At 44.0% G+C, this 21,591-nt stretch overlaps 1 protein-coding gene across 4 annotated transcripts in view; it reads left to right on the top strand.

The window, feature by feature from the left end:
• The first annotated feature begins 6,009 nt into the window (after positions 1 to 6,009).
• TRIM67 (tripartite motif containing 67) overlaps positions 6,010 to 21,591 on the top strand; it is a 39,586-nt gene continuing 24,004 nt past the window's right edge. For 2 of the 4 annotated variants that reach the window (XM_030499717.1, XM_030499714.1), the window contains exons 1-5: positions 6,028 to 7,274; positions 13,431 to 13,526; positions 17,365 to 17,487; positions 18,742 to 18,852; positions 20,761 to 20,920. In XM_030499717.1, the coding sequence (XP_030355577.1) occupies positions 6,360 to 7,274; positions 13,431 to 13,526; positions 17,365 to 17,487; positions 18,742 to 18,852; positions 20,761 to 20,920 (1,405 nt within the window). In that variant the 5' untranslated portion in view covers positions 6,028 to 6,359. Of the gene's footprint in view, positions 7,275 to 13,430; positions 13,527 to 17,364; positions 17,488 to 18,741; positions 18,853 to 20,760; positions 20,921 to 21,591 lie in introns of all 4 variants that reach the window. The other 2 variants (XM_030499718.1, XM_030499716.1) reach the window with 2 other exon arrangements.

Here is a 21,591-nt window from a genome sequence, read left to right as displayed (position 1 = left end):
AGGAGCAAGGGAGTTTCTCTGCAACAGTGAGAGAGTGAGAAGTAGCAAGGGACAGCAACATAAGGAAGAGCAAAGCAGAATCTCCGTACTTACTTAAGAATATTAAAAGATACTATCTTTGTTTTACTTCTCTGCTATTAGAGGAAAGAGTAGCAAAGGGAAAGAGAAGACAAAGGCAGAAACAAGTTGTTTTTCAAATCAGAAAATGTAATGCTAAATGAAGCAGTAAGATACATTGCTGGTGCGACTGCGATTGATTTGGCTGACGTCTATTTTCTCCCTCCTACTGGGCAGCTCAATGAGCCTCTGAAGACAGGGACGCATAAATCTCGGGTAGGTGAGGTGTTGTGTTGATGAAAAGAGTTATATAAAGCTTGGCATCTTGTGGGCTTGCCTCCCTATCTGACTGATGCTGATGTCTCAGGCCATGGACATTGCTTTTTGGTCCTGATACAAATTTGCAGTGGTGCTGCAAGGGGCCACTCCTCCCCATTCCTGTACTTCTGTAGGCATCGGAATGTCTGAATGAACATCCTGATGCTGAAAACTAACTGTCCTGGGCTGGATTACTTCTTGTGGCTGTGTGAAAGCTACTGTGAGCAGAAAGGATGATCGTCTTCTTGGCTCCTACCCCTTATTTCTCCATGCAGGTTCCATGTCTCTTGATTTTTGATGCTCCTGTTTGACATTGCAATAAAGAGAGGAGGCTTTGGTCAAACCCACTAGAACTCCATGTAAATTTTGCCTGGGTAGCTACAGCCAAGACAGGTTTCACAGGTGTCCTGTTCTTTCAAATATTCATTCAGGGCACAGTTTCTGGAGACCTTGTGGGAGGTTCTGATCTCAGAATAGAAAAGCAAAGCCCTCCTCTTAGGGTATTTATAGATCTTTCATGGCTCGGGGAAATTTCCTCACTAGTTGTCTTTTGCTAAACAACGACAGCACTTTTTTTCTTTTCTTATGTAATCTGTAAAAGAGCTACTTAGGCTTCCCTTCTTGATAAAAGACCTTTTTCAGTGAGTCACAAATGGATCAGCTCCCTAGTGCAGCTCACAGAATACTTCCTGCCCTTTCAGGGACAAGAATTTGCTATGCCCTTTATGTAAGGTTTTTCTTTACATGTGGAGAGATTGCCACATGGTGGCAATTTACTTCCACTTTACAAGTGTATATTCAAGTACCTAAACCAGTCTAGCTTCTTTTTCAAACGCCTGCTTTCTTTCAGCCCATCTTGTACTCTTAGGAAATGCTGGCACTTCCATGTTAAGCTTACTTGTTCATCCTTTGTTTTTGTTGCAGGTGTTTATCCCTTTTCTCTCTTCCCTCCTACCCTCCAATGCTTAGGATGCCATGACTTTTTCCTGCTTTCTTCCAGCCTTCATATCAAAAGGAAATTATTTTGGATTTTTGGTTTGGATTTTATATAATCCTTGTCTTAAAAAGCCAGATAAAGTTCTTTTCCTTATAGGCATGAATGGGATGACCATGGGGACAGCTGGGGAGGGCAGGGAACTGCAGCAGTATGGGTGCAGAAGGTTGAGACAGAATTGCAAGTCCATGCTCAGATCAGCTTCCTACGACCCTCTCCTCCAGTGGGCAGGGGGAACAAAATAACCCAATCTCTGCCATAATACCATTGAAACCAAATCAGCTCTGTGAGACATCCACACACTTATTTTAAAAAAGGGCAGCAAACTTGACAAGAGTTCTCTGTAATAATTGTACTGTGAAGATGCTGAGCACGTGGTGTTCTGAAACAGGTCCAAAGCAGGGCACAATTTCCTGCTTTCCTTTACAGGCAGCTGCTCAGGGTCCAGCGCTCTCATCCTCTCAAAAAAGTAAGCACCCTTTTGAGGATGCAGCCTGCAGGTTGAACTGTAGCAGCAAAGGAAAGGATCTCATTCCACTGCAAGAACAGCAAAAAGAGGGGCTCCTTGCACAGGAGTAAAGCCAAGATATCCCTGGAGTAATTCCAGAGGCTTGCAGGATGAGGTAGTTTTACAACATCACAGAAACATGAGATCTTATTTTTCAAGTGTCCTGATTGTAGGTTAGTGCCTTCTGTTCTTTCTTTTCAATACAAATTTGTTAAGAAGTGTTGAAACCAACCTCTTACTAAAATGTGCCTGTGCCAACCTACCACGTTTTGTTGGCATATACGTTTAAGGCAGTGTTTTCCTCTGTATCGAATTTTATTCATAGATGGCTAAAATAGATTTAGAAGTGGGAGTATTTGTCAAGCAATGTTTAGGATCAAGCATGATTTTTTGCCATTTAACCATCATAACAAGCATATACTCAGCAGACAGTCTGAATAATATTCCAATGTATAGAATCGTCCTCTGTTATGAATTGTATTTTTTATGGAAGATTTACTCTTCTGACAGAGAAAATTCAATATGTAGCTGCATTTCTATTACAGATACAGTCTTCTGCTAGCCAACAGATAAGCTTTTTATCAGCAGCCATGCTTCTGTGGCACTCTTCTGGGCTCCTGCCAAGCTCTGTCTTCATTCCTTTCATGAACAGATCAATGTGCAAACATTTGAAACCCCCAAATAACATAATAGCTACTTGAATGCATGCTCCAAAAAAGCCTCAGAACCAAACCAATTTCAAAACTGCTACACCAACATAATGTACCTAAGCAAATCTACAAAACCAAGCAAAGAAGGGAAAGGGGTTGCACATACCTACCTTTTCCAAAGCTGCCCTGCCCCACAGTCCATATACATCTGCTTTTCCTCTAAGCCGTGGTGGGAGCCTACCCTCCCATGCCTGTTGGCCACATCACCCCTCAAACAGAACATGCAACACCAGCATCAGCCAGAGCTGGTAATGTTGGGAAGAAGAGTCTGGGTAAAGAATGTGATGAAGAATAAGTAGAGAGGAGAGATCACAGTGTGGTGATCTCTCACAGCACGGTGTGTTGTTTCTTATGCGTAAGAGCAATGCCAAAGGGTTTGGAGGAGGTGTGTGTATCAAAACACAGAGGCACTGGTTAGTCCTCCAGCCTAAAATTCAGAGATGACCAGCAGCTGCGGCTGCATTGTCCACGGTGGTTGCTGAGGGCATCTTCTGCTGGTAATTGAGCACCATGCATTTATAACAAGGCAACAAGGCTCTTCACCTTACACTGCCACACAAGCTGATGGCATTAACCCAGGTGCATTTTGTCTTCTCTGCTCTTGTGAACTATTTCTCTGTTCTCGTTTTTGCAATGGAATAAGCACCTGTGGAGAGAAGATCCTTTTTTTCTCTCTGTTATCCTTCAAATGAGAGGATGTGTGCTTGGAGTGATGCCTGTTAGCAGGAGCAATGCTGGAACACTGGAATCAAAAAGTTCCCCATGGGGAAACAGCAGTGGTAAAAGAAGAAAACTGAAGAAAGTGAAGTGACCTTGGTGGACAGCTATTGGAGGAAAAAAATGAAAAAAGAAACAGGAAAAACTGATTGGAAAGGGGTTAATGTGTGAGGGCAATATGAACATATAAAAAGATTCATTAAATGGAACACGAAAACACACACCTCCCCCAAAAAAACCAAACAAACAACAAACATAAGCATATGCAATAAAACAACAGACACAAAAAGATGAATCAAATCTCTCTCCTTACTGAGGGGTTGTACTGCCTTATCTTTTTTTATATGAACATATAAATAAACTTCATTAGCTTTTTTCCTGTCAGGGGGGATATAAAAGATGCTAATAAGTTCTTACAGAAGGTAAATAGTTTAAGGGGATGATACTAGTGATACTGAAGTAGTAAAATAAAGATCAAAGCCAGGACTGCCAGAATAGGGTTTCTAGGTTATCTATATACCATTACAGCTCTAAAAGATTAAAGACTCATTTGAACATAAAAGGATGAAAAATCGTCGGGATCATCTCCATTATAAAAATGGCTTGATTACAAAACACAGTAAAGGCCTGATTCTCTCAGACTCAGACTGAGCAGTGCTTTATGAATAGCTCCATTAAAATTAGTTGGATTGACTCGGTGTGATCTATTTCTCAGCAAGAATAAGGGTGTCCAAAGTCAGTCTGCTCAAGCTCAGTGGCATTTTTCAACACTTCAATCAGTTTCTGTTCTGGCTTCTGGACCAGGAAGGATGATGGCAGTATTCTGGCTGGTCACCTCCACTGTCATCAGCAGTGCAGTTGGTTACACAGATAAATATTTGTCATAAGGAGCAAAATCTGTGCTCTGCAACCTAAACCTATCAGACCACCAAGTATCGTTACAGTAGGTGCTAGTTCCACCAACAGTGCCTGGTACCATGGGGATGAAGGTTTCTGCATTCAAACTCTACAATTCCTTGGAAACAAGAGCTGTTCTGGGATCAGTGGGATAAGCAAACAGGCATACTAGGCCATGCAGCTCTCCATGCTCTCAGAGCCATAGCAATCATGGGCATAAATATTTCAGACATAGTGCTAAAGTGCAAGAAAAAGATACGGTGCCTTCCTAATAATCTTTAGGATTACGACTTCCAACATAGACTTGAAATTTGTGACTTGGATTCACCTATAGGTCTGAAGGAATTGTTAGCAGACATCCACTCCCGCTGCTGACAGATGGCAGAGCAGAGAACGATGACTATGAAGATAACAGCATTTCACCCACAGCTTTGTCTTGCAGTGTAGTAGCATAAGGTAGCTGTGAAATCAATGGTGTTTCAGAACATGTCTTGCACTGCCGAGGTTTCTGGCTGGAGGTAGCCCAAACACACAGTCTAGAAACTCTTAATCTCAGCACAGAGGTCACACAAAAGAAGATTCCTAGACAGAAGACAGGCAGGTTTATGTGGGTCAGGGCTGTTTCTTTTTGTGCCACGGGCCCAACCTGCTCTTTCTGTCTTGAACTGGGGAACCACAAAGCTGTAAACCCCTCAAGACTTTTTTCCCCCCTCAGCTTGTCATGAAAGTGGCTAGACAAGAGACAAGAAGGAAAACTGTGGAGAGGAAAGACTGAAAAAAACTGGAAGCTTTAATATATTCCTACTCTCTGTCCTCATTTCTTCTTTTTTAATATATTCCTACTCTAGGTCCCCATTTCTCCTTTTCCATGCATCAACAGTTTTATAATCTGACAAAAGCAAAACCTGAGACTGGAAAATCCTTTCCTACCCAATGTCACAAAATGCTCATCGTATACTGAGAAATATTATGATGAAAGGCAATGCATTAATATGTTCTCTCTTTTTTTTTTTTGACACAGGTTAGTTCTGCATTTGTAAAATAGCTGCTCTGAAACAAAGAGCTTGCATTTTAAAACAAACAAAAAATTAGTATCTGCTTACGGAACCAAAGTTAATACAGAAGGGGCTTTTAAACAAGATAGATGAATAAATAAATAAATAAAGCAGTGAAATCACTCTTAAGTATAATCTCCACTACGAAAATAAACCACTGCTACATCTACGCTAAGCATATGTAGAGTAAACAAAACAGATGGAGGATTTCCCACTGCTGGTTCCTTTCTTCTAAGGATGGTTATTTTCAGTTCATAAACTCTCAGCTGTCATCCCTGATTTATCTTCACCGCAAATTTCTGCTGGGGTTACCCGGCTGCAAGCTGGGGCGATGAGGCACGTCTCCCAGCTCGCCACTCTTCCCTCTCTTCCAGCCACAATGTTTGTACCCGAGGTTTGCGCTTCTCTTGTTACCCCAGTTCCGTTCTTCCCTCTGACAGTGCCTGACATTTTGTGCATATCGTTTGTGCTCCAGCATGGTGAGATGTGTATGAAGGAGAGGCACACTCTGAGTTTGTTGGCAAGCATCCTCCTTTCTCCAGGGAGGGAAAAAGCGCTACTAGGGATAAAGAAACCCCGCCTGCATTCAGCCCACTACCCAAACAATGGCTTTATTTAAACATATAAAGACATCGCTGTACAGAGATCCTTTAAAAAATGTTTTCGCTGTCCCCAGCCGTAGAGAGAGAGCGACCACTTATTCGCTGGAAAGGGCTCCTCCCGCCCCTTCCTACTCCTGCCCTCCCTCCTCCCCCCGCCTCCCTTCCCCGTATATTATTACTCTATGCCATCAACGTTAAAACATCCCCACCGCGCTCCCTGCCCGCGCCTCGGGTGCGAGGCAGCCTTGCGCTCGCCGCACGCACCCGCCGGGCGGCTGCTCCGGCCGCGGCCCCGGCCCGGCCGCACGGAGCTGTCTACCCACGGCGGGTGCTGAACCGCCCGGCGCGACCGCGGTGGCCGGAGTCCTCCCGGCCTCGCCCCGGCGCCCGGAGCCGAGGTAGGCGGCGGCGGGCGCCGCGGAGGATGGGGGGAGCCGGCGGCGACCTCGCGCCGCCTGCCTGAGGCCGCCCGCGCCCCGCACACAAAGCCTGGCCGCGGCCATGGAAGAGGAGCTGAAGTGCCCGGTGTGCGGGTCGCTCTTCCGGGAGCCCATCATCCTGCCCTGCTCGCACAATGTCTGCCTGCCCTGCGCCCGCACCATCGCCGTGCAGACCCCGGAGAGCGAGCAGCACCTCCCGGCCCTGCTCCACCCGCGGGGCCCCACGCCGGCAGCCGCCGCCGCCGCCGCCGCTGCCGCCGCGCCGGGGCCGGGAGCGGCCGCGGGCTCCACCGCCTGCCCGGACTCGGAGTGCGCGGCGGGCGGCGGCGGGGACCACGCGGACAAGCTAAGCCTGCACAGCGAGACCGACAGCGGGTACGGCTCCTACACCCCCAGCCTGAAGTCCCCCAACGGTGTGCGGGTGCTGCCGCTGGTGCCGGCGCCCCCGGGAGCGGGGGTTCCGCGGGGCGCCGGCCCCGCCAGCTCGTCCCTCACCTGCCCGCAGTGCCACCGGAGCGCCTCCCTGGACCAGCGCGGCCTCCGCGGCTTCCAGCGCAACCGGTTGCTGGAGGCCATCGTACAGCGCTACCAGCAGGGCCGCGCCGCCGCCGCGGCCGCAGCCAAGTGCCAGCTCTGCGACCGCAGCCCGCCCGAGCCGGCCGCGGTGCTGTGCGAGCAGTGCGAGGTGCTGTACTGTGCTGCCTGCCAGCTCCGCTGCCACCCGGCCCGCGGGCCCTTCGCCAAGCACCGCCTGGTCCCGCCGCCCGCACACCCGGGCGCCCCCGGCGGCGGCGGCGACGGCGGGAAGGGGGCGGGCGGCGGCCGCAAGCTGCCGACGTGCGCCGAGCACGACCTGGAGAACTACAGCATGTACTGCGTGAGCTGCCGCAGCCCCGTATGCTACCAGTGCCTGGAGGAGGGCAAGCACGGCAAGCACGACGTCAAACCCTTGGGCGCCATGTGGAAGCAACACAAGGTGAGACCCACCAGCCAGCCAGAAGGATCCGGGTGATGCTTGGCGCTGAGGTTTGTCCCAGTGCCCTGATGTCAGGTTGGGGTTTGTGGGACATAAGGCTACTTCACATCCATCACTCTCCCTGACTTTTCTTTCCTTGGCATGGTACTCTTGGGTCTCTGGTCCTCCTTGACTGTCCACTGACCCTGCAGACCCTGCTCATGGTTAGAAAACCCACAGGCTCCCTCCCATGTTGGCCTCACCTTAGCCAGCAAATTTTAGGCTCATCCAGGACTCAGACACCTGGGATTAGTGAGTCTGTTTCACTAACTTTTTCGCCTTCCACAGGGTCCTTGGCCATCCCATCCTCTCACAGGCAGCAGCAGCTGCCTGTTGACGAGATGGGATGGGCATTTCTTCCTTTTACCACCTCCCTTTCACCCAGTATTCAGTGCAAGCTGCCACAACTGTTTCCCACCACATGTCAATGAAGGAGAGTGGTCCAGAACCACCCAAGGATTTTAGGTAGGAAAGAGTGATAAGGAGGATCGTGGCATATCGCACTGTCTCCTGGGCCTCAAAGAGGTCTTACTTCCCACTCAGTTCCCAAAGAGGCCAGGGAGGAGTAAGTGGAGGGAACTGCATGACACAAAGATGAGTAAGGAATTGTAGGGTGGATGGGGTCTGGGAACAAGTAAAGCTTTCTCTGATTCACAGAATATCATGGTCTGATTCATGCTTCCCTGAAAGCGATGCACCTTAGCCTGCCCTGGAGCCCTTGGGGAGACACCAGAGCCAGCTGCTTTGCCACACAGGAGCTTTGCCGAGGTCTGGTAGAGCTGCTGGGTCACTTGGCCATGCTCTCCTTGTTAAAAATAAGACTTTGCAACCATCTGAATGAAGAGCAGGACATGCTCTTAGATGTTGAAAGAGTGGATGAAGTTAGCTCTCTCTGGCTAAGAATGGTGGCCTCTGGAAAAGTGATTAGCTAATACATGTGAATGTACAGAGGGGACTGTAATACCTGAGTGCTGAGAGCAGTCCGCTGGAGCATCCCACTGCACTGGGAGGAAAGGACTTCCCCCACAGCTGGGCAAAGAGCACTTGGTCAGTGCTGCTGCCCGCTTCCTGCCGCAGTTAGCAGTAAAAGAAGCACCAAGAGATCATTTCAGATGCTACAGGAGAGGACGAGATCAAGAGTGGTCTCACTATCCCTCAGCCTTGGGGTGGTTGAGCACATCTGGGCTAAGACATTTGGCAAGGCAAAAAGTTGACTTCTGATTTTTAAGATTTTAAAAATATGCCCCATGGGGTTATTTGCATAGTTTGTCCATCTGAGAAAGCAAACATCTTCAGGTCATGTTTCAGAGGGCTCTGCCAAGGGCTCAATCATCTCCTGCCTAACATGATGGGTATTCGTGCAGAGGAGAAGCTCCTGGGCCCAGAAGGAGCAGGTTGTAAAGTCATAGCTGTTGCTGGTTATGCCAATGGAAGAACCCACTTTGGAGCAGAGTTATTTCAGTGAGCAGGGACTGAGTTCACTGTTCAAGTGTGGCTGATGTTCTGGAGAGTGTGAGAGATCAGCTTGTGCTGTATTATGGTCTACCTTAAGTTAAACTGTTCGATGCCTTTTTGAACAATGTGATAAACTCTGGTGTAATCAAAATTCAGAGTCAGTAATTTTCTCTCTTTCCTACTGTCGAATATTGTCAAAAGAATGAACAATACCCTGGTGGGTATTTTTTTCTGGGACTAGGGTATCACAGTATGTGATTTTCTCTTGACTTACAGACTCAGTGAATGTGAAAAATCTAGTAAAAGAAAAAATTACTCAAAATTAACTAATTTGGGAACTCTAAAATTGTGCTCTTGTGAATATTACTTTTCCCAGAGCAATGTGCTTAGAAGAAAATAAATATAATGGAACTGTATAGCCAGACAGCCTAAATCATCAGCTCACATTCGTTCAGATGAATTGTCTGAGAATTACATACTTATGCTTAGAAATAGTACTCAAGCACAGTAACTTCTACAAGTTTATTACCTGTAGTTACTTTGGCCAAACTATAAGTTACTTACATTGAATGGTATGCCAAATGTAATTCACTTTTTATGTGTTCTCTCCAGATGCCCCAGGCATAGCTGGTAGAGACAGCTGGAAGGGCTTGTCCATGAGTGTTCTTAGCTCAGTAGATCTGACAGACTGACAGTTGTTCCCCACCAGCTGATAAGCACCTGCTTATCTCCTTTTGAGGCCAGAGGCTGGTATTCTTCACCTAAGAAGGGCTGCCGAGCCATTTCCTTACCTCTTAGGACACAGTTTGATGCCACAACTGCAAACTTCAGACTTTTTTTCTACTGACTGTGGAACTGCTTTTCCAGAAGCCTTGCTCACCTTCAGCTATAGGATCCGTTTACATTCCACTTCTGGGTTAGCCTTTTGTTCAAACTGTTTGACTTCTCCTTTGTCTAGGCATTACATAGTGATCTGGTGGCAAATCGCAGAGTGATTTGCCTTGTCTGTACAGTACTGCAGACCATGCAATGAAATCATAGGATCATAGAATGGTTTGAGTTGGAAGTGGCCTTAAAGATCATCTAGTTCCAAGTCTCTGCCATGGGTAGGGACACCTTCCACTAGCCACGGTTGCTCAAAGCCTCATCCAGCCTGGCCTTGAATACTGCCAGGGATGGGGCAGCCACAGCTTCTTGGGGCAACCTATTCCAGTGTCTCACCATGAAATGGTCATTTACCCTCAGCTTTGGTGTTGGCATGAAAGCTGAACTGGGCTGGCTGGTTCCTGTTAATGGTGCAGGTTCCCCACAATGCTCCTGTATGTAACTTCTCTTACAGAGAAATTAAAAATGATGTAAAATAATAACAGGGTTCCAATGGCATAAAATTATGAAAATCCACTAACTTAGCTGGATTTTATTACATTCACTTGCATGAAAAGTGCATCTGGACCACCAGTTTAAGGTTATCAAGTAAAACTGTGTAAGTCTTCTTCCAAAGATAAGTCCTTTTATGTCTTCATAGCGAGAACAGTGACACTGTTGCCAGAGTTAAGTTGGTAGGCCTTTTGACCTACCAATAAAAGAAGTGATGGTGGACACATTTCAGCTTCAGATAGTGAACACACTTCAGACAGTGGTCACATTTTGCCCATTTAGATTGGGCAAAGCTAAAATATATGTATCTATTGAAACACGGAAAAAAAGCCATGGCTGGATAGGTCTGTGAAAGGCAGGCAGGCAACTGAAGGCAAGTGTTGGAGACCAAATGCTTGCTATTATATACTGGCCTAAAGAATTGTGTTCTCCCCAAAATGTGGGCTGTTTCAGAATTCAGCAGCAGTGTGAGCTTACCTAATCAATAGGTAATCTGCTGCTAAAGAGAGATGGAAGGAAAACAAGTTAAATGAGCATGAACCGTTCAGTTGAAAAAGGACATGGGCATTATCTGGTTCATTTTCTAAAATCAAAGGAAGCATCTGTCTTCCATGCCCATCTGAGTTTAATTACCCTTGTTATCTCTCTGTGCATTCCTGTATTTGATAGAAGTAGAAACTTGGTATCCATCTCCAGGATCCACATTATTGGTTCCAAGACCAGGTATTCAAGTAAAGATAACGCCAGGTAGAATACTGTTTGTCAGGAGTTATTAATTGTCACAGTCAGTGGAGCTTGTAACTTTTCAGTTTGGCTTCCAGTAAATATTTCTGCAGTACTAAAGATTGCTCTGTGGATACAGGGCATTTTGTATGGCTTGGTTGGTTTACTGAGGGCTTAGTCATGTAGCTCCATTTGATTATAATGGGAAGGGCGTGACTAAATTCCACTGCTTTGTAAGGTATCCGTTACAAATGCTTGGAAAAACAAGGCAATTATCTCTAAGTGGGTTTCACAAATGGAGATCTGGTCTTCTCCTCAGCTTCATGCTGCAACCACAGGTTTTAATGAACACAGCAATTCACTTACGAGCCCTTTGCACAATGACGTTGTTGAGTTTCTATTGCAGCTTTTTGTGCTGGGAGAGCTGTGAGCGTGCTGGGAGCCAGGAATGACCGCATGAATTGCCATCAGTACATATGCCAGTTACAATTTGTCCGTGGTGATTCAGTTTTCTATGGCTGCTGTGATGCCCACATACTGCTTTTGGCTCTTCTTATCTGGTGAAATGCACTTTGAGATGACTTGAGAGCTAGGGTAGATGTGGGAAAAGGGGAAGTTTTACTTTTGTCTGGACCAGACGTTGGTTTTGATTTGAAAGAAAGGAGCCCTTGCCTCCAGTTTGGCTGGGCCAGTCAATGGCAGACCATATCATGCTTTTGCCACCGATTTCCTTCTCACTTCCTCCCCATTCATGACTGGGACTCTTTCAAGTACCTGGAGTTTGCTTCGGTGATCTCCAGTAGTGTTCCTACCAAAGATCATAGCTTTATATTTTTGTGCACTGACAAGAGTTTAAGAGAATGCAAAATACACAAGTACTGAGAAAGAGACACAGTAATGTGTCCTCCCATTATATTTGTTACAAATGAGTTGTAGTAAAGTTTTGTAGTAAATATTTTGTTTTCAAATTTAGCACAAATGTAATACCTTCCACTGGGCTAAAAGTCAAAGTTTGTGTAAATATGAGGAAAAAAGCATAGGACAGCTTCTTTCTCTCTAATTCAGCCCCTGCTCCCACCCAGGGTTTGTACCCACTTGCCAGAGAGACATGAGGGGGTAGGCAGTGCCTCGGCCTGCATAAGGCTGCCTGCCCCAGAGCTGGGTGTGAAATGCTCACGAGGAGCTGCCAGGGTCTGTTCTTTGCTGTCCTCCATGAGCGAGTGAACACAAGGGAGGGATGAGTGGCAGACATTCAGGTGGGAAGTAAACTCAAAACTTTGGCAGCCTGAAGAAGTGAGCTGTGCCCTTTTCAGGGGTAGAGTGATTTACTCCCTTCCAGGAGCAAGAGGGAAGCAGAGAACGAGTGGTGACTTACTGAATTTCAATCAGGTCTCCTCTTAGAGGCTCATAACCTTTGTGCCTTCTTACTTACAAGGCTCTGTCTCAAGGCACACTCTAGTCCTAAGGAAACAAGAGATGGCAACTTTCTGAGAGCCTGATGATAGCAAAGATACTCCATCTTCCATTTCTGGCTGTCAGTTATTGTATCTGTTTGGTGAGGATAATTAACTGGGCATTGGCAATCTGGTAGTTGCCAAGTCTGCCTGAGGGGTAGACCAACAAAGAGAGTGTCTAACTGTCAGGACACTCACGATGGGACCTATCTGGTCACTTATACCTGCATAGAGAAGAAATGCTGGATCTGGGCTTGCCGTGGGCTGACAAGCAGAGCAATATGGTTTCTGTAATCCCAGCCAGGCTTCCAGGGAAGCTGCATCAGGGCTGCTCTGGTCAGACCATGGTGGTTCTGGGTCTGCCAGGGGGCAGAACTGCTGTTTCCTTCCCATCTTGGAAGTCCATCGGGAAGCCTCTTATTTGGCTTAGGGATCTCAGGTGCCAGCTGAGGAAAGGGGAGCTTAGGTCTTCAGTGTGTACTTACAAAAGACATATTCTATATCTTACCAGTAGAAAGTTAAGAGGAAGTGTTTTTCCAAATTCTCCAGAAATATTCACCCTTTTTTTGGACTGGAGCATAGGAAAATGGAGCCCCAAAGGGACATTACTATGAAGTCTGAAAATGCAGATTTGTGTTTGAAGTCCTATAGTGTATCTCAAATTTGGTAAGGTCTACCACATTTAGAAAGAATTAATGCTCTGATGAAAAAAAAAAGTGACGTTTTGGGAAGCACTTGGGGATTTTTCAGCATGACAGATGCTACTGTGTAAGTGTAAGACTATTATCTCCTTATGTATGTGGGTAGCTGTCTTATAAAAAGGTATTTTGACTTACCAAGTTACTGCAATAAAGTGGAATGTGCAGACACAATACTTGATTGCCCCCACATGCAAATTTCACCTTTATTAAATTTTATTACAATAAAAATCTTAACTCTTCTTTTCTAGCACAAACACTCTGTACATTAAGAATACATGCGACAGCAAGTAAGCCTTTTAGCACATTATTAATCACCAAACCCAAGGATTAGTAAGAAACACATTTGCATTTTATCTCTAATTTTTCCTTTTTTTCCCCCCTCCCTTTTTTTTTTTTTCCCCTTGCAGGCACAGCTATCTCAGGCTTTAAATGGTGTTTCAGATAAAGCAAAGGAAGCAAAAGAATTTCTGGTTCAGCTGAAAAATTTATTGCAGCAGATCCAGGTAACTGCAGAATATTAGCTGTTTTCATAATACAGTAATCAATAGAACTGAGTGAATAATTCATTTGATGACTTTGTCTCCTGTGCTATTCTCATATTTCCTGGAATCATCTAACCTTTCTTGAATGGATTTGCTAGGCAAATTATTCATCAAATAATGCCTGCAAGCCCCTCTTAGCTTCTAAGTTGTTTGCTGTTTATTGCAAGAAGCTGGTACTCAATACTGGACATTTAAGCTGTGTTGATTAGTATTTGATTGAATCCATCGGTCATGTGTCTGGACTTCTTCCTGACTAAAATTGGTTGAATTGGGCATTTAGGATAAGTTTCAAAATTTACTACTTGTTTTCCACATTGCGTTATCTAAAAATGTACTAGTTTTTGGACAAAATCCAGTCAACCTGTATATTAGGGTATTTGTAGGAAGTCAAAAATAGAAGAAACAAATGCTGCTAAATCAATGTGGTCATTTATTGAAGTAAAAGGTATTTTCATGCCTGTAATTGTCCAGCTTTAATAGTCAGAAAAGGGCTCATGGTGAGTGCAGTAATTAAAGGCACAAACCCAAAACGAAACATGTCCTATTTTCAACCAAATTTAGACTTGTCGCTGCTGGAGGTCAGATGATCCTCAAGGTCCTTCTTACCCTGCAGAGCATAGCTGGGAATGTGCCACCATAGTTTGAGCTGCACAGTGCCCAGGAGAGGACACTTATTATCCACAGTAGTGGTGCTCTGTGGTGGTGGGTTTTCTGTGGGATATACATCATCTGCTCTACGATATGCTCGCTCTGCTGCTCACTCATCTTCCACCAACAGGCAAGTCTTGTGCCTGCTAGTAACAGAAAAAATGAAGTTCAAAAATCTGTATTTTGTTTAGAATTTAATTATTAAAATATTCCACTTAACACTCCTGATGGTGAATTAGTATTACAAATGCTGCCCAAGCTCTCAAGTTGCCACAGGGCAGCATAGCTACCCACCCTCACAGTCTTCTGTGGCCACGTGGGAAAAGGAACAAACCAAGACTGAGAAACTGGTGGGAAAAAAAGCACATCTAACTGAAAGAAACTAATGTGAAGCCATCAACTGATACCTGTCACGTGCCATGTTTTGGACACAGTGTAAGGTTTCTCTCAACTGACTTTACCTATTTAAAAGTTATGTAGCTGATCTAACCTAGTCATTTAGACTTCTTTCACTGTCCAAGGAGAAAGATAGACATCTTTAAAAAGCAGTTCTTCCTATAGGTGTGCACAGCTAATTTAGGATGGAATAACTCATCCAAAACAGTAGTCTATCACTAATCTTGTCTTGAGTCATCTAGCTCTATTAAAAATGTATTTTTCCCTCCTGAAACCTAAAGGTGGTCTATTATGACTATTTATGACTATGCTGTAAAATCCTTTAAAGTGTTTCAATAAAATCACTGCCAAATTGTTCTGCATAAGGGAGCTGCTACAATTAGATCAAAAGACCAAGCCATTTTTTTAATGTCGAAGAGTCTGCTGAAGATTCTGCTGAAGATTCTGCTGAAGATTCTGATTGCTAGAAGAGAACTCAGAGGAGGCAGCTGTCACCCACTGACATTTAGGCAGTCTGGGCACAAAGCTGAATCTGGCCCTCACATGTTGAAACAGACTCCATTGTGAGTCTGAGTGAGGACATGGAATTTAAGCAGACCAAAACAGCAGGACTAATCACCTGCATATGTATTCCTAAGTAAAGCAAGGTTCGGGCAGAGCTTTGAGACCATCAGCCATACGCTTTAACCCTTAATGAGCTCCCTGGCATGGTTTTCTCCCCTGGCAAATTGCAGTCTTCCCAGGTGATGTTCAAGCAGCATTTGGTGATAGCACATACCAGGGAATGCTCCTGGTAGGCAGTTTTGGTACAACCATGCTATTTGAGGGGAAACGGTTTAGATCTGTCCATGAGCTGATCTGTGCCTTTTGGCATCTGGGCCAAAAAAACAGTTCTTGGACTGTTCCTTGTGGAGGAATAGGTGCATCCTTCATGCATAGATTTATACCCAGGATCATGTATCTCTGAGCAGCTTATTTCTAATAGAAGTCTTATGGTGGTTGCCTAACACATGTACAGACATCTACCCCTCAGCAAAAATGTCTTTAAATTATATGCTTACACAAAGGAGTGAGTAATTTGTACACTTTATTATCCTGTCTCAATGCACAGCAGACCAGACAGCCATCTGCACTCTATTTCCTCTCTTGAGTTTGCCACAGCTACAAGGAGCTGTGCTTTTATGTTGCCGGGGGCAGTTTGTAAATTCATAATCTACTTTCCTTTTCCATGGTTTGCAGACCTGTTGTTTCCCTCTATTTTTTCCTTCCCTTCTCCTTTCTGAGGTCACTTTTAAATCTTTTGGCCTCTTCTTTTCAGAAGCTGCCTGTTCCTCGTTGCCCCTGTTGTTTCCTTGTTCCTCCTTGTTGCTGTTATGATCGGATTTTCACATTTTCCCATCTGCTGTAACAATTTCATCCTTTCTCACTTGAAGAGGCATATCGCCAAATGTTTGATGTGTGAATAGAAAATGAGGAAAGAAATTATATACTACAGCCATCGACTAATTCGGGCTCTGTACGCAAACCTGCACTTCAAGGGTAGCTGGATAGAAATGGGCTTAAGGGGGAGTTGGGTGTGATAAAAGCCGAGGAGGGAGAGATGCAAACAGGAAGAGTCTAAGACAAACCCGTGAACAGTAACTGAGCTGTCTGGTGCCTCTGCCCCCACCCATCTTGCTGGCAGGTCTAGGACTGCGATAGGGGCCTCTCAGGAAAGAGTGACCCTGCATCCCTCAGCTGGAGAATGGCATGCATGGATTGCAATGGGGGAGGCGAATACAGTGCTGATAGGAAAATGAAAATCTCCTCTGAAGAGGAGCTTGAAAGCTTTCTCTTTCTTCCAGTCTTATAAGCAGAGGAAGCAAGTGAGAGCCTCCCCCTGAATGGGAACTACAACATCAGTTCCATGGCCAGAAAAAGGCATCCCTGGGAGGAAGAACAGCTCAGCACCTTGTAGTACCATCTGCTCATATTCCTACAGCTGCATGGGATTCTGTGGTAGCGTGGTTTGTTCCCCATTGATAGGACAGGGGTTTATGTAATGAGAAGTGATACTCAGCAAATCAAAGCTCAGTATTGTATACCTCAGATGCTGGCCTCTGCCTAGCAAAGAGTTTGACCACAATATGAATAAAAAACTGCCATGTATTTCCTTTTTTTTTTAAAGCTAATCAAATACATGTCTCCACTGCCGAGTGCTAGTTATTTTTAAAAAAGTACTTGAAGCAGTACACAAATCTCAAGGCTTTGTGCCTCATTGATTTCCTTGTAATAAACCTGTAGACCAGATTCATAATTCTATTCTAATTGCCATGGTGTAGAGGCAGTGATTTCAAAGTTGCTACAGTGGGATGATTAAAACAGAATGGGGCAGAATCTTCTTATGTGTATGTATGCAGTGTGTATGTGTATGTTTCAGCACTGCACCAGCTACTAAGAAGGAGAAAAATAACTGCTACAGCCAAACCCAGGACAGTTACGTTTAGCTTTTACATTATGTTGTACTACTTCTGTTGTATGGGAAGTGCCAGTAAATCAAGTTTCGAAATGAGCCCATTTGTAGCATAGCATCCTCCTGTTTCATTTTATAGCATGCAGCTATTAGTGGTACAGCTATAATGAAATCAGCAAGGCAACAAAATGCTGAGATCTTGAAAGGAAATCTTTTCTGAATAGAAAAACAGGTAAGAATGAGCAAGAGCTTAAGATGTGAAATATGCTTTCTTTGATAAACATAACTCTCACTTTCTTCTAGGAGAATGGGTTGGATTATGAAGCCTGCCTTGTCGCTCAGTGTGATGCCTTGGTTGAAGCGTTAACGCGACAGAAGGCAAAACTGCTCACAAAGGTGACCAAAGAACGTGAGCACAAGCTGAAGGTGAACATAACTCTCACCAGCTGAGCACAGCTGCTCATAGCTCTTGTTACTGTGCCCTTTACACCACGAAAATGCCTCGTGACCAAATCCTAAAGTCCTTTAGCAGGTTCCAGTTCAGCAGTTTAATGGAACTTAATAATTTATACTCTTAAAATGAGGTGTGTTCTTCAGCAGTTTGTTGAATCAGGCCATCAGTCTTTATTCATTTGATGGTTTGAGGCTATCTTTTGAGAATGAAACCTGTGTGTGGTTTGGATTCAGGGACCTTCTGCCCAAGTAAATGTTGGGATTTTGGTGTCTCTTCAAACCTTTGAAATTCAGGCAAGCACCTCCAGAAATCCATGTGCCACTCAGAAGATATTAAAGGAACGCATTAAAGAGTGGTGGGGAGGAGAAAGCTATAAATGGTTGAACAAAGTGGCAGCCAGGAATGTTTAAATAGACACATTTCTTGAAATGTTGAACTGCATATGTGATTTTGAGGTATTATAGTGCCAGTAACATTAATAATATCTAAGACAGAAGGAGAAATTGAAGTGAAATATCTAATATGTCAAACAATGAATAAAATCTACCTGAGATCAGCATTTAAAAACACCCATGCTTAACAAGAACCAACACTTGGGACACAGTGCTAATAGCACAGCTAATTCTGCAGTTTATTCCTGTCAGGATTTGTGCTGTTGAATGCAGTGTTATTAGGCATAGTCTACAGTCATGTGGCAGCAGAATCAGGTTCAAAATCTGGAAAAATGAGATGTAGCCTTTTTTATTTCTTAATCCCAGCAATGCATTCTTAAGCAGAGCAGGATCAATGGTGAATTGTGAAAAGAACAGTAGAGCATAATCTGCAAGAAACCACACGTGCACTTATCCTCTATAATATTTGCCTTTTAAGCAAAGGATTTTTTAAAAGCTCAGATTTTAGTGAAAATACGATTGTAAATGTGAATACTGCGTATGCAAAAACATATTCTGTGCTCTTTTTGCCCCATGCGAGCCTGATCTTTGAGCAATTAATCTGCTCTGAAAATTAAGATTCCCTGTGCACAACGTTTTGCCAAGCTAATTATTGGTATTTACAATACAGAGCGAGTGAGTGTAGCTGATGGAGATATGGCAATGGCCATATGGCAGCTAAATTAAGCATAGCTTTAACACACTCTTCCATTTGCTGTCTCTTCTGAAATAATCTTACACAACTCACTGTAAGCTGAGGCAATCATCAGAACTGTACTGATGCTTGTTTTCCAGGTTGTTTGGGACCAGATAAATCACTGTACACTGAAGCTACGCCAGTCAACGGGGCTTATGGAGTACTGCCTAGAAGTTATCAAAGAAAATGATCCCTCTGGGTTTTTACAGGTATTTTTCTTTCTGATGTTCTGGGGAGGAAAAAGATGTTAAATCTAAAAAAGGATGGCTTTGCTAATTCGCCTTTTCCACTGCTGAGGCAGGTTCACCTTAACTCCTGTTAGTACTGTCTAATAGCTCAGATAGCCTGATGGCTGCATGAATGTCCCAGCAAAGGGATGGTTTTGAACAGCCGCGCTCTGACCAAGGTGTGGAGTTAGCGGTCACACCACTTTGCTTTACTGGGGTTGTTGCACCTCACAGGGCAACAAAACCTATCTTGCAGCTGGAAGATGCAGGTACCCCCTCTTTGCAAAATACGGCCTAGCCAACACTTGCCTTAGTTTGCAGGATATTGTTTCTTAGGTGCAAGCAGTGAAACTGTCTATTGATGAGATAAAACATAACAGTTTTATTATCCAATAAACTATTTTGCCTAATTAATGCATTTATTTTTATTAATTATTTTATTTTGCCCTGTTAGTTTTGTTGCCTTATTAATTGCCTCAGAAGAAAGGCACATCAAACAAAATGATCTGCACGTGGCTGTCAGCTGAACAGGGCACACTGCACACATTAATGCATGAGTGTTGGGGGTTATCACTGCATCCCTAAAAAACAGGATGAGAATTAGCCAACTTAAACTTATTAGCACTCCAGATTGATTGTTACTGTCACGTCTGGTCTCAATCAAGAGTGGGGAATGTGTGGTGTATATTAATCTCAAGACTACACAGATTTTAGCAGGCTGTCGGTTGGATACTGCAGGACAAATGAAACCTTTAGGTCTTATCTACATGCTGGCTAGATACATGCTTTATTTGCACTTACTTTTCCTGTAACCTTTGTGGGTTCATCCTTTGCAGTCACCTTTTATAAAAAAATACTTTTGTTTTTACCTTCTCCTGGTTTATCTAACGGTGCTTTCAAGGCAATCAGCAAACACTGAGGCACTGCATTACTTAGAGCAACTACTCTTGCAGCCAGTATGTTGAACACAGCTAAGGGATCCAGCATCCCAATAAGTGACTCCAAGGATATAAGGATGCTATGAGAAGCTCCTCCACTTACTGCACAGACTGATTAGGAGCTGTTGATGCAGGGGCTCAGACAGAATTGTCTTCCAGTAACAGTAATGAGAAAAGGTATCTGAAATCCTGTGATACAGAAAAACTGTCTCTGACCTAGCCAGAAGAAAATTCTGCTCCCCGTGACTTACAGGCAGCTCACTGGGAAGGTCTCCAGATATCCAAATGGCAGCTTCACTGAATTCAAGGACAGTTGAGCTCACAATTTTCACAGAGCCAGGATTTCACTTCCAGGAGAGTCCATTGCAATCATCTTAGTCTGACGTTTGGCCTAGTTGTCTGTGGGCTTAGCTAGAGCAAAGCTTTAAAAATGAAATTCAGTTTTGATGTATTAATAGAAAATCCATCATATTCTTTGACAAGTTAGCACCCTCACTGTAAGAAATACACACCTTTCTTCCCATGTGATTTTTTAAATTCCTTTCAGCTTTCATCCACTGAATCATCTGTACTGAATGGAGAGACCCTCTAACATTTAAGCCTCTCTTTGTGCAACTGCATTTTAAACAGGAGAGCAAAACTAGACTGTGCAGATCAGAGAACAGAATGCAGAAAGATATGTGGCAATCAGAGGCATGAAACATAACACAATATTAACAGGCTTTATAAATGTGATTTTTACTTTCCTGCACTAAGATGAGATCTGTTTTGAAAAGATGAGATGAAAGGATGCAACATAAATGGACCTTACCCCAAAACAACCAAATCGCATCTAAGATGTTCTGTGGTATTCCTGCTTTCTTTGTGCTTCGTATTCTGTCACTTTTAATGTGTGCATCTGCCATTTCATTATAAATAATATAAATATATAAGCCTGATAACTCTCTTTCAGATTTCAGATGCTTTAATCAAGCGTGTTCAGGTATCTCAGGAACAGTGGGTCAAAGGAGCCTTGGAGCCAAAAGTGTCTGCTGAGTTTGACTTGACTCTGGATAGTGAACCTTTACTGCAGTCAATTCACCAGCTGGATTTTATTCAGATGAAATGTAGGGGTGAGCTTTTATTATTTTATTTTTTTCTGTTTTTCATGCATGTGTTGAATCAGTGCTGGGAGGGACAGGGATGCCAAGGGAAGAAAAAGGAGTGACTTGAAATTGCTGGATGGTAGTAAAAGGCTTTCAAGCAAATTCAGATTACTGGGTGTTTCCTAGAAAGGTGTGCTCACCTCACTGAACAAGCTCAGAAAAGATACCACGTGCAGTTCAAGATTTGAGAATATCGATAAATTCTTCAGAGAAGAGCTGTTTATCATCTTTGAAGATTAAAAAGACATTAGCTGCATGAAATTTTATGCCATTTTACAGCATTCCTTGATTTAATGCGGTTAGTTTAAAATACCAAATTACCCCAAACTTCTTAGAAACAGCTGAAGTAGTAAATGAATATTACACACACACACACATGCTTGAATAGGGGAAAAAAACCCCAACCCTTTGACTTATATCTGGACAGCTGTGCCCAGCTTAAAAAAAATAATGAGGCAGAGATTCACAAGGGGAAAGTAGCTCCATGGCTAAACCTCTCCTTGATTCCAGGTATCTGAATAATTCCAAGAGACACACTAAAGGGAAAGGAGATTTTTAAAAGTATTTAAAAGCAGAAGCTGATGAACAGTAAATGCCACTGGCAAAGAAAAAAGATACTAACAGCATACACTTGCAAT

The sequence above is a fragment of the Strigops habroptila genome, chromosome 10, assembly GCF_004027225.2.
Source record: "Strigops habroptila isolate Jane chromosome 10, bStrHab1.2.pri, whole genome shotgun sequence".
In the NCBI taxonomy this organism is placed as follows: domain Eukaryota; kingdom Metazoa; phylum Chordata; class Aves; order Psittaciformes; family Psittacidae; genus Strigops; species Strigops habroptila.
This window is presented reverse-complemented; position numbering and strand designations above follow the sequence as displayed.